Genomic DNA, 11,735 nt, shown 5'->3' on the forward strand with positions numbered 1-11,735 from the left:
TTAGGTTTTTAAGTTAAATTTATATTTAAAATATTCTATTTACTAGGGTTGATTGCTATTTCCCGTCGTAGTGAGGAAAACCATTTCAATTTTCATCATTTCTTGGATGGATTTAACTAATAATTCAAAAGTTCTTTTGCTGATTCAACACAAACATCTCAGCTAACTTTTATGTATCGCGCATGATAGCCAATAAACTGCAATATTAGGATATAACATGTAGTCAATTGTGTGTCATAAAAAACGCTGATATATTCAATAATTTGTGTTAGATAAAACGGAAACAGGCAATTACGACGAAGCAGAAACATACCCTATATTAAACAGACTATCCACAACTTGAACTTTATTATTTGGAGTGCAACGATATTTCGTCAAATGAATGCTCAAAGCGATAGCCATAAGACGTAGCGATAGCGATAGACGTAAACTATTTGAAGAAAATTCTATAAGAAATATCGTTACTCACATTTTGTATACACACTAGCACCATCTATGATCGACATTCCCAAATATTAAGTTACAACAAGAATACCCATCGGACAAGCAAGAATTTTGCAAATGTCTTTGGGTGTTGCTTCTTCTTTAGCAGCTTAGCAGCTTAGGGCCGGATTGGTAAGACCTCGCATTGGCGTAGCTAGAGCGGGTGTCTGCGAGATCAGACCTACCTTCCGGAATATTGGTATGGATCGTCTACCGGCAGAGCTTTATAAATATGGTCGAGAAACGCTGACAACGGCTCTACTCTGGATTACTTCCAAGATTTGGAAGGAGGAGAAACTACCGGAGAAATAGATAGAGCGGTTTGTCCTATCTTCAAAAAGAGTGATCGACGCGACTGCTGCGACTATTGCGGCATTACATTGGTAAACAGCGCCTACAAGGTACTCTTCCAACATATGTTAAGCCGGCTGTCACCGATAGCACAAGATTTCGTAGGAATGTATTAGGCCGGGTTCATGGAGGTTTGCGCTACTACGAACCAAATTTTAACTATCCGACAGATTATTCAGAAATGTTGGAAGTACAACATGCCCACGTATCACATCTTTATTAATTGATTAAAAAGAAATATCTAACCTAGATAAAGCTGTGGAGAACTCGGTAGAGAACAATTTCGCTTTTGAAACGATTTCGCAACATGATGTCATATTTTTCTGATGCAACTGCTACGAACAAATTGTGTACGTCTGTACGTATACCCAAGGAAGAGTGCGTCAAAGAGGCTTAACTGCAAAATGTAAACAAACCGAGTGAGGGTTCTTTTCGCTATGCTAGTCCTATGAAGAGTCCTGGTTTGTTTACATTCTGTAGTTGGGCCCTTTCGAAAACTTGGTACCGAACCTATCTTATATACTTATTGAGATAAAATATGTTCAAATTCGTAAATTAGGATGCTTCTTGAAACAACAGGTTTGCAACATAAATTTTCCATAAACAGGTCTAGGTTCTCTAGGAAAGAAGGTGTGAACTTTTCCCGATTGAAAATAGGTAAAACACGAACCATTTCTATATAAGTTAAAAAATGGTATCTTCAGTTTTTGAATAGATAAACATAAAAGTACGATTCATAATTAAATAGTTGAAACCTTCATTTAATAGAGATTTGTCGCATGCAAATATCCGCGCAAAATATAAATAGACTTCAGTGTATCACGGTTTTTGTAAAAATGAGAACCACCCTACTTTGGTGTAAACTGACAAAATTAACGAAAAATTTATTAAAAAAAAATTTTGGTAAATATTAAAATGATTAAAAATTAGTTTTACAATTAGGCTTATACAAATTTGAAAAAAAGTTTATGTCACCCCCCCCCCCCTTCAAAAATTTTCGAAATTTGAAGGGGCGAAAAAATAAAGTGCAATTATGTTGCATTCTTTAATGGTGAGCAGATTTTTACAATTCAACAAGTTTACATCTCTAAATTACCCAATTCGTGCAAAGTTGAAGTATCCCGTTAGTCTCGATCAACTATCCTACACTATGCTTTCTGATTCTTGCTACAAGTCACAGGCGACTATTGTGCTTAACCTTTAGGTTCCGGCGCCGAAAATTGGGGTGCTTGGAATTAAACTTTTAGCTCCATTTATTTTAAATTTTGTTCCATTTTAATTGCTATCCTTGCTTCAAAAGAACCGAATTAGATTGAGGCATCAATCAACTAAACAATGTATTAGTGAAATTTGCTACCACTTTTGACGGAGATATTCCGAATGGCTGTGGGATTATATTTTGCTGTCATAGGTAGTAGATAAGATTAAAATAGAAATACAACAAATTACACACTCCGGAACATCAGCTTTCGGTGCTTTCGGGGCTCCAAATTGATCGTTTTATTCCGTAGTGTCCTTGTACCTACCCTAATTTTGGATGTAAGGGACGAAAAACTTAAAGATACAATTTTTACCATGCATTGGACGCCGCGATATGCATAAATTGAAGTTAAATGTTTTAAAAGCGTATTATCCAGCATTGTCGCCCTCCAAACTACTCGGAATGGCAGTTTTTGTGCTTTTCTGACCGCCGTTAAGGCCTTTAAGCAATATTCAGTTTCAACATATTAACCCATGTTTTAGGTCCATGTAAACAAACCACTGATAGACGTCAAAGAAGTGAGGTTATGCTCGCCCGTGCAAAACCTTATTGCGAAATAGTTCTCTACCGATTTTTCTACAGCTCTATGTATTGCGGTTATTTACATAAATTTTCATTCTGTTGCGGCGGTAGTCCGCATCGTCAATCACCGCAACGAGAACAAGGAAAGGTGGCCAAATATTTTTTGGTTTATATGGGCAATTGTTACTGATGCTTTAGTAACTAAAACTACCATAAAAAACTTCTTTTAAGCCTCTTACATTCAAAAATCTGTTTTATATAAATCATAAGTACAAAAATTGGTGTAAATAGTAACCAAATTTAAGAAGTACGGAATCGTGATAATGGCAAATAATCTAAACAATAGAAATTGATCTATTGTGTACACAATATTGTGCTTTGCAAGAAATTTTTTCATTCTCGAAAAGTTCATAGCAAGCTGTCAAAATAATTCTGTATTGAGCGAAGCTGACGAATTTTCGTTAATTGAATATCGATATTTTTCTCATATCGATACGTATACTCAGTTGAAAGCATAATCAGCAAAATTGCTCGCATCACGTGACGATCAGCATTTTACATTTATTTTATAACACTCCGTATAACGTGTTAACATTTACAGAGCTGTTGTATTTATTTATATGCATGCCGAAATTAACTATATTTCGAAAAAATCACTATCGAGATTTTGTCCACAAATGTCGATACCAGTTATATCGATACATTATCGCCCAATGCTGAGCTCGCCAAATATTGAAGGATGTGCTTTTGTCCAGAGGTGCCATACAAATAGATCAATTTCTATTGTTTAGATTATTTGCCATTATCACGATTCCGTACTTCTTAAATTTTGTTACTATTTACACCAATTTTTGTACATATGATTTATATAAAACAGATTTTTGAATGTAAGAGGCTTAAAAGAAGTTTTTTATGGTAGTTTTAGTTACTAAAGCATCAGTAACAATTGCACATATAAACCAAAAAATATTTGGCCACCTTTCCTTGTTCTCGTTGCGGTGATTGACGATGCGGACTACCGCCGCAACAGAATGAAAATTTATGTAAATAACCGCAATATCTAGCAGGTCAGTTAAAGCGTAGAGTATAAGTACAAGTATAATAAAATAAATAAATAAATAAGTAGAGCTCTACCAAACACAAAACGAACGTGTATACACTGTAGAGTTTTTTGTAGTAGAGGACTCTGCCATAGAGTTGCTGTAGAGCTCTACCAGTAAGCTATATAGGATGTATACACTGCTCTACCTATCTCTACGTGAGATTTTTCTTTATAGCTCTACCTGAAAAACTCTATGGTGGATACTTGGCTTTGGAAATACTCAGAAAAGTTAACATTTCGCAAAAGTAAATCGACCCATTCCCAAATCGATTAACTTTTCCGAGAGTCCACTGATGCGACGTTTTGGGTACGGGAGGTCCGCGCTTTCTTCCTTCCGCCCGCTAGATCTCAAGGAGCTTAAGGGGAAACCGAAAGTGGCTCAAAGATGGCTGGATAAATGGCTACCATTCGAAGCATGTATTGTTTTGCGCCTTAAAAATGCATCTGTATTGGCAGAGCACGCTTTCGCCACGTAATCAGTGCTTCCAGCTCTGTTATAATTTCCTAAAACTTGTAATTCAATTTATCGATCTGCTATGTATCAATAAACGCTCAGCAAAACATAATTGCTAATGGAAAATAAATTTAACTGAACATATCGATCATTACGTGTTCATAAAAGTGACCAATGTATAATTTGGAATTAGTTAATAGATAGTTGGTTACGCACATATTTCGTCGAACTAGCGATTTCCGAAAAAGCAGCAACACAGTATCAAACTTTCGTCACATCAATGAGCTTTTAAAGAGCTTTCAACTTTCGCCGCATCGATGAGCTTAGAGTGAAGTAAACAAACAAAACGCAAACGCAGAAATCAAAAACGCAATTCGATGCAAGCGGATTAATTAAACATCCTAGTGATCCTACGCATTATTCAGTTGCTGCTGTTAATTTTGATTGAATCGGAATGCCTTGATAAAGAAAACAAACCCTTTTTCGGGATGTTTGTAGTCAGTGCGGTTGGCTGCGGATTAGCTGTTTATGTTTGCAAGCTCCGCTATTTGACGTATATTACCAATACTAATGCAATATTCAAATAAACGTTTAGGTTTTTAACGAACACATGAGGTGTACAGTACAGTGTTTGTCGCACTAACACAATAACGTTAGCCACTTTCGGTTCCGCCTTAATAGACTTAGATAGGGGAAGACTGTCCAGAACGCACCGGGAGAGAGGGTTTGAATGGCCCATGCTATTAATTGTTTAAAAACGCGGAAACTATTTGGTAAAATTATGAATGCGCATTTTATTTTGGTGTAAAAGAAGCTAATTCATAATTGTGTAGCATGTAAAAGCATCAAACATAGCCAGATCCAATAAAATCAAGCGTTTAACCGCCCAGCTAGCTTCGAGGTACGATGCTGGTCTAACAAGCCAGTCGTCGTATGTTCGAATCTCGGCTAGGCGGTGCTTGCTAGTTAGAGTCAGTAGGATTGTTGCACTGGCCCCGTAATTTTCCTGTACTCTAACAGCCGGCTGCGAAGTCTGTCGATAAAGAAGGGTAATGTCTAAAGACGGTATAAACCCATGGCTTTGCTTTTTTTATCCGCGATCTCATTCCACATGTAAGAAATCACGGGTTTCTCTTAAACTTTTACCACTTGTCGGTATGCGAATTTCATAATAAATACAGTCTATCTAATTGATATACTGTCATACTCAATGATTCATCACAAAAACGGCAATAACTAGGCATATTTTTCACAAATATTGCAAAAAACTTCAAAATACAAAACAGGAATGCATCACAGCGGGATCGAACAGTAATAAAATATTTTTAATTTGCAGTACATCTTTTGTTTCGGATTATTTATTAAAAATGTAGCAATATTATGTATTGTATAGGACTTAGAATTTGCCTTAACTTACAACTACAATATTACAACTTACAATATTTCATCACACATCAGTTGGAGAAAAGTAGATGATTAAATTTTATTGCCAACTATGTTGAGATATGAACCCATTATATCCCAGCAAACAAGCGTATGTAACAAACGCTATAACGAACGCTTCCGCCATTTCGGCAGCCTAGTTTTAGAAGTTTATTTAACACGCGATTATATGTAAATTTGCTGGTTGCGTTTAACGCCTAGCTGCGCAAACTTGGTACGTTTTGTCCATGGGCTTTGGCGTTTTGCCCCACATAATGATTTTGACTCTTGCCAAAAATCGTCAAAAATAACAAAAAATATTGGTTTTTGTTAGGAAATTTCACCAGGAAATATGAGTAAGTGTAAAAAAGATCTCAAAGTCTTCTAGAAGTTGAAAAACGTGGAACAAACACTGTTGCTCTGCAAAATGTTTTGCTTAAGCGGTGCATTCTGCACCACTTTACCCTATTATTGCTGGTTGATTCCTTGGAATTCTTCTCTGCGGTACATGCTGCACAGTTGACCTGGCCGTTTACAAGAAAAATGATTGATTCAAATATTAAACATTTTCCAGGATGCTTTCAAGAATTCGGCTGTGTTAGTATGAGATTAGATTAGATTAGAAGTTACATTGAAAACCGGACGCTTGTGTATACCTTAGCTAATGGCTCAGCGAGCTACATTCACTGCATGGAGAGATTCCCATCGTAGGGTATGTTGCTGCTTCGTCGTCGGAAATTGCCTATTTCCGTCCTATGCAACACAAATTATTAAAAATATCAGCCTGCTTTAGACACACAATAAAAAATTAGTTATTCCCTGATATTTTAGTTTGTTGACTATCATATGCGATCAATCAAAGTGAGCTAAGAGCTATTTAAATGCTTTTTATTAATAAAATATTTCTACCCGCCAAATTTCCTACGTTTTTTCGTGCGACGAAGAAGAAAATGTCTACTAATCGTTTCAATTTCCATCATTCATAACATGAAAATGACTCACGCAACGCATTGTCGTTATTCTGCAGCAGGGAAAACTTGCAGGACCAGCTGAATTTTTTACAGTCTTACACAAATAAATGCGCGCTAATTTCACAAACATTGTTGTGATCTTTAGTTCGGACGATGAAAAATTTTGATAGACGGATTTTAAAACGGTACGACGAATTTAAGAAATATATAGCGTTTTTGTTTTTGCATAGGTCCAACTTAGGTTCGCTCTAGTTCCAATCGAACGGCTGTCAAAACGTTTGTTTTTTCACTCAGGTTGAACTTGGTTTCGCTCTGGGTTGAACTTTTTAGACAACGGGTTCGCTCTGGGTATTTTTACAGTTTCAACCCCGCCATGAGCAATACACTGACAACCTGAAAACGTTTATTTATTCTCCCGAAAATAGACTAATCTCAAGATTTTAGTCTTGACCTTGGAATGAGGTCATACATATATATTAATATTTTTTTGAAACGATGGTTCTACAATTGATGAAGGGACGGTAGGGGAAAGAAATGAAAATTTTTGGTGAAGGAGGGGGAAGAGCGGAAAGGAAGGGGGGGGGGGGGGGTATTGGTAGCTATGCTTGACAAGTAGTCATTTTGACTCCTACCTTTTGTCCAATGCTGGCAGATGCATGAGTCGAACCAAGCTGTAATCTGAGATTATAACCGGATTCGAACCCACAACACCCTCCAAGGCATGTGGTTCGCTGGTACTTGTACCTTTGAACCATAGAGGCGCTGGACTCCCGAAAATGTTTGTTTATTCAGTGGTCGAGTTGGAACTAACCCAGGTTAAAAAACAAAAACGCTAATAGTCAGCTGCGTTATTTCAATAAAATGCTTTGATGATCACTTTTTAATGAATTCAAAGTGCACGGATCGGAAGGTAAGCGTGTTTGAGTCAAATCAGCACAAGAACTTTTGGCGAATTCATTAAATCCATCCGAAAAATGATGAAAATTAGAGTGACTTTACTTACTACGACGGAAATTAGAATTAAACCCTATATTCGACGAAAGTCAGTAGGTCACGGTGGGTTGGACACGCCTTGGTTTTTGTTGGGATGTTGGTTTGATGAAGTAGTTAAGAAAAAATATAATTTTGTCACTAAAATTACTCTAGTCATTATTATTAGGCTGCAATTGGTTTTAATCTCACTTTTGTTTTTTTACTGTTTGCAGGGATGGCACAATGACTTTGACTCAATTCACATTCATTTGACAGTACCGTCTCAGTCATGCAGCATTTGAAAAAGTTTTACAGCAAAGATTCGCTAATTGGTGGTTCGTTAATTGGGCGTTCGCTAGTTGGGCGGAAATGTCAAAATTCACTGTCAAAATGAATCATTTGAGGAGTCTAGAAATGCGATTGAAGATCATATTTGAATCGTTTGTTTGAGAAACCCCACAAACGCCACTTTTACGAAAATTGACTTTTTAACAGTTTTCGAATATTTCATGATATCTACACCTTCCATCAAAATTTCAGACAAAGTTAGTTCCACGAACTGTCAAATGAATGTAAATATCGTATCAGCCCTGACTGTTTGTAAATTTTTTGAAAATACAACAAAAAAAAAATACCTAAAATTTACCTAAAAATCTACACTGCATTATAGGTTTTTGTATACCTAGTACTGGTAGTTAGCACTACCAACAGTGAATACCTACCTATCGGTACCTTTATAAATAGACTGTCGTTTGCCAGATCAATCAGATTCGTTTGAACTGTTTATCATAACTAGTCATTACAACTTCCAATTTAACAAACCGCTCGTCATGACTTCGACCATCAGTATGGCGGAACCGAAACCGGAAGACCTGCAGAAAACGACCGAATTAGACGAGTCTCTTGAACCGTACAACGATGAAGAGGAAGAGGAGCTGGATCGTCGAGTAAAGATTCTGGCCAAACTGAACACTCTCGTCAAGCAATGGGTTCAAGATGTGTCGATCGCTAAGAATATGCCGGAGGAAATGGCCGAGAAGTTGGGTGGAAAGATCCACACAATCGGTTCATACCCATTGGCGCCTCCCCTCAAAGGAGTGAATATTAACGCGCTATGCGTTGTGCCGCGTAACATTGAACGGGCTGACTATTTCAGCTCGTTCTTCGAACTCCTCAAACAACAACCGGAAGTGGTCGAGTGCCGAACTATGGAAGTGGCTTTTGTACCTGCAATTAACATCAACTTTGGCGGCTTCGAGATTGATCTGATGTTCGCTCGATTATCACGGAAAGAAGTTCCTGACAATTTTAATATACACAACGATATTCTTCTGAAGAACAATCCGCAACAAAACTCCGCATTCAACGGTTCCAGCTCGACACGAAAGGTACAGTTGAACGAATTCAACCAGGATATGCAGATAACGGACGAAATTATGCCCAGAAAAGCTGTCGGCGAACAAAACAAATTCTTTTCTAAATATCACCACTTCATTGTGCTCTTGGCAACATCCAACAACGCAGACGATCACCTGGAATGGTCCGGGCTGATCGAGTCCAAGTTTCGCTTGCTGACTCTAAGCCTGGAGCGGAATCAACATGTCAATGTCGCCCATATATATCCTAAGCGTTTCGAATGGCACGAGCATACGCCGAAAAGCACGAACGATGATGTTAAGCAGTTTTGTGATTTATGGTTTATCGGATTGGAATTCGAACGATCCGATAATGTTTATTTTGTTGACTTGACGGAGAGCATTCAAAGTTTAACCGATGCCGTACATAACCACGCTTTGCGCATAAATCTACTTAAGGATGGTATGGAAATCGAAGCTCGTCACGTTCCACGGAGGCATTTGAGTCAATATTTGCGTTCGAGCCTGTTGAAGTGGGAGACAAATACATCATCGGCACAGAATAGTGGAACAACTAGGGCTAGCAAGCGGCGTTCGTCAGAGATAGAGCAAACGGATACAGCGATGAACAAGAAAGCAAGAAACGATTCATCAGTACCTCAACAAGAAACAACAGCGGAACGGGAAACCGATGCAGTCAGCGAAATGTAAGCGCTAGAATCTAGAATCTAAGATTTTCTGAGCGTTCTTATAGATGATAAGCAATATAAGTTTTAAGTGACGTATTCACCGATTTAATGGTGTACCAGTGAATCAATTAATAATCAATAAATAGTATTCAAATCAAATTTAAATGAGTTTTTATCAGTTGGTAGACACGTAGAAATATGTTCAATTTGACTGTGGAATGAATCGAAGTTGATCAATTTTCATGGTTACCTCATCAATTGGGTATTTTAATTTCCCCAAAAAGGTGAGTTTTTTCACTTCATTTAATAGCCCGTCGTTTCCTGAATCTAAAGGTTCTTTTTTTATTTCAATTAAGTCAATATTTAATGAAAAAATTAATAAAAATCAAAAATAGAATGATTTGCTGTTTGACAGATATCAACCAAGCTGATTGATTGAAATGATGCCAGAAGTTCTCTCCCTCTCTAATATCTTTCTGATAGAGCTCTTCATTTTGACCGAGCTTTTGACAGCTCCCATATGAAACCTGTATCGTCCGATGACCATAGTTTATCTATTCACTGTGTTGTCTGAGGTGAGCTGAGAAGAAAAGTGGTTTACCTTTAAGCTATCGTCTTATCCCAAAAAATTTCTTTAAATTAAAAAAATGCTTTTTTTATTACTTTCGCTCGTCAAATTTGAAAAAGTGTTCATGTGACGATACAGTGACATCATATGTTACCATAATATGTGAAAATTTATATACCGCTAAAATACCCAATTTCCGTAAGTCCGTTTTATCCAGAACGGAACGATATTCGAGCATAATTTCTTGAAACAGTAGAGTAGTTTGAACCAGTTCCCTCTATTCCTGCTGCCGGTGGGGTTCTTGGAGAGAACAGATTTCACTGCACAGTCGTCCGACGTTTTTGTGACATGGTTGGCCCACCGTAGGCTCCCGCTTGACAACAGTTGCACGATGAAAATCTCTCCAAGCAGTGCCTCGGGGTACAGTCCTTAAGGACTTATACATCCCTAATAATGCAAGGGCTTTAAATGCTTTAAATGCCATTGATATTAAGGGGAACCCTACCCTAGAAATTCAGATTCTTTTTGCATTTTCAGGAGGCTTGTCCCTTCAGAAATGTTGTGCCAAAAGGATTTTTCGCTATCTGATCTAGTTAAACGGTTTTTCTGACACTGCCGCCGACGTCACTGCCACCACCACCGCTTCTACTGCTACCACTGCTGCTACGGTCACCCTCTCTACTCCCGTTCTATCTACCTCTGCTGGAGACACACGAGGCTCTAGAACTGGATCATTGGAAGGAGCCCCCGAATCCAGAGCTGGTCGCGTGAAACCTCTACGAATAGTAAATCGAACTGAACGCCGCCAACAAATTTTCACTGAAGATTTAAAATCGTTTTGCATCACCCCTTTCCACGTCGAACAATCGGAACATGATGTCATCGAGTATCTTCGAGAAACGCTGAATATCGAAAACTCTTCTGTGAGATGCACAAAGCTTGTGCCCAGGGGCAAACAACTTAACGACCTGACATTCGTCTCGTTCAAAGTGTCAGTGTCTGCTGATCTGGAAGTTGCTGTAGGAGATAGCTTTTACTGGCCGGAAGGAGTGATAGTTCGTCCTTTTCAACCAAAAAACGACAACTCTGCGGTCACTATTCGACCTCAAATATCAGGTTAACAACTGTGAGTAATTCTGCACCAATCAGTTCATTCTCAAATCAAGTTCTCCCTGTTGCACACGTTTCGGTTAGAGATGGCTTGGACAGTTACATTGAATCGGCAACAAAGGTTAACGACTTTTCTGACACCAGTTTAAAATCGTTGATTTCTAAAAAATCTCGTAATTTCACAACTATTGGTTTTCATAATGCTCGCAGCCTACTGAACAACATTGATAATTACCGTGCATTTTTCGAAAATACAATGATATCGGTTCTTGGAGTAGTAGGAACTTGGCTTAAGCCTGGAAACACTAACAGATCAATATCCATAAGCAACTTTAAAATTGTACGATCTGATCGCCTGAGCAGTACCAAGACTCGTGGGGGGAGTTGCATTTTACTTAAACAAATCAATGAAATATTCTGTTCTTTCTAAATCTCAAAAAGGTAGCGAAGTAGATTATCTTTTTATTAAACTTAC

General features: G+C 37.9%; 1 protein-coding gene across 1 annotated transcript; it reads left to right on the forward strand.

Annotated features, from left to right (window-relative positions):
- The first annotated feature begins 8,368 nt into the window (after positions 1 to 8,368).
- Positions 8,369 to 9,604, forward strand: LOC128740387 (poly(A) polymerase gamma-like). The gene has a single exon (XM_053835928.1). The coding sequence runs from the start codon at positions 8,369 to 8,371 to the stop codon at positions 9,602 to 9,604; it is 1,236 nt and encodes a 411-aa protein (XP_053691903.1).
- Positions 9,605 to 11,735: the final 2,131 nt, after the last annotated feature.

Source organism: Sabethes cyaneus, chromosome 3, assembly GCF_943734655.1.
Source record: "Sabethes cyaneus chromosome 3, idSabCyanKW18_F2, whole genome shotgun sequence".
NCBI lineage: Eukaryota > Metazoa > Arthropoda > Insecta > Diptera > Culicidae > Sabethes > Sabethes cyaneus.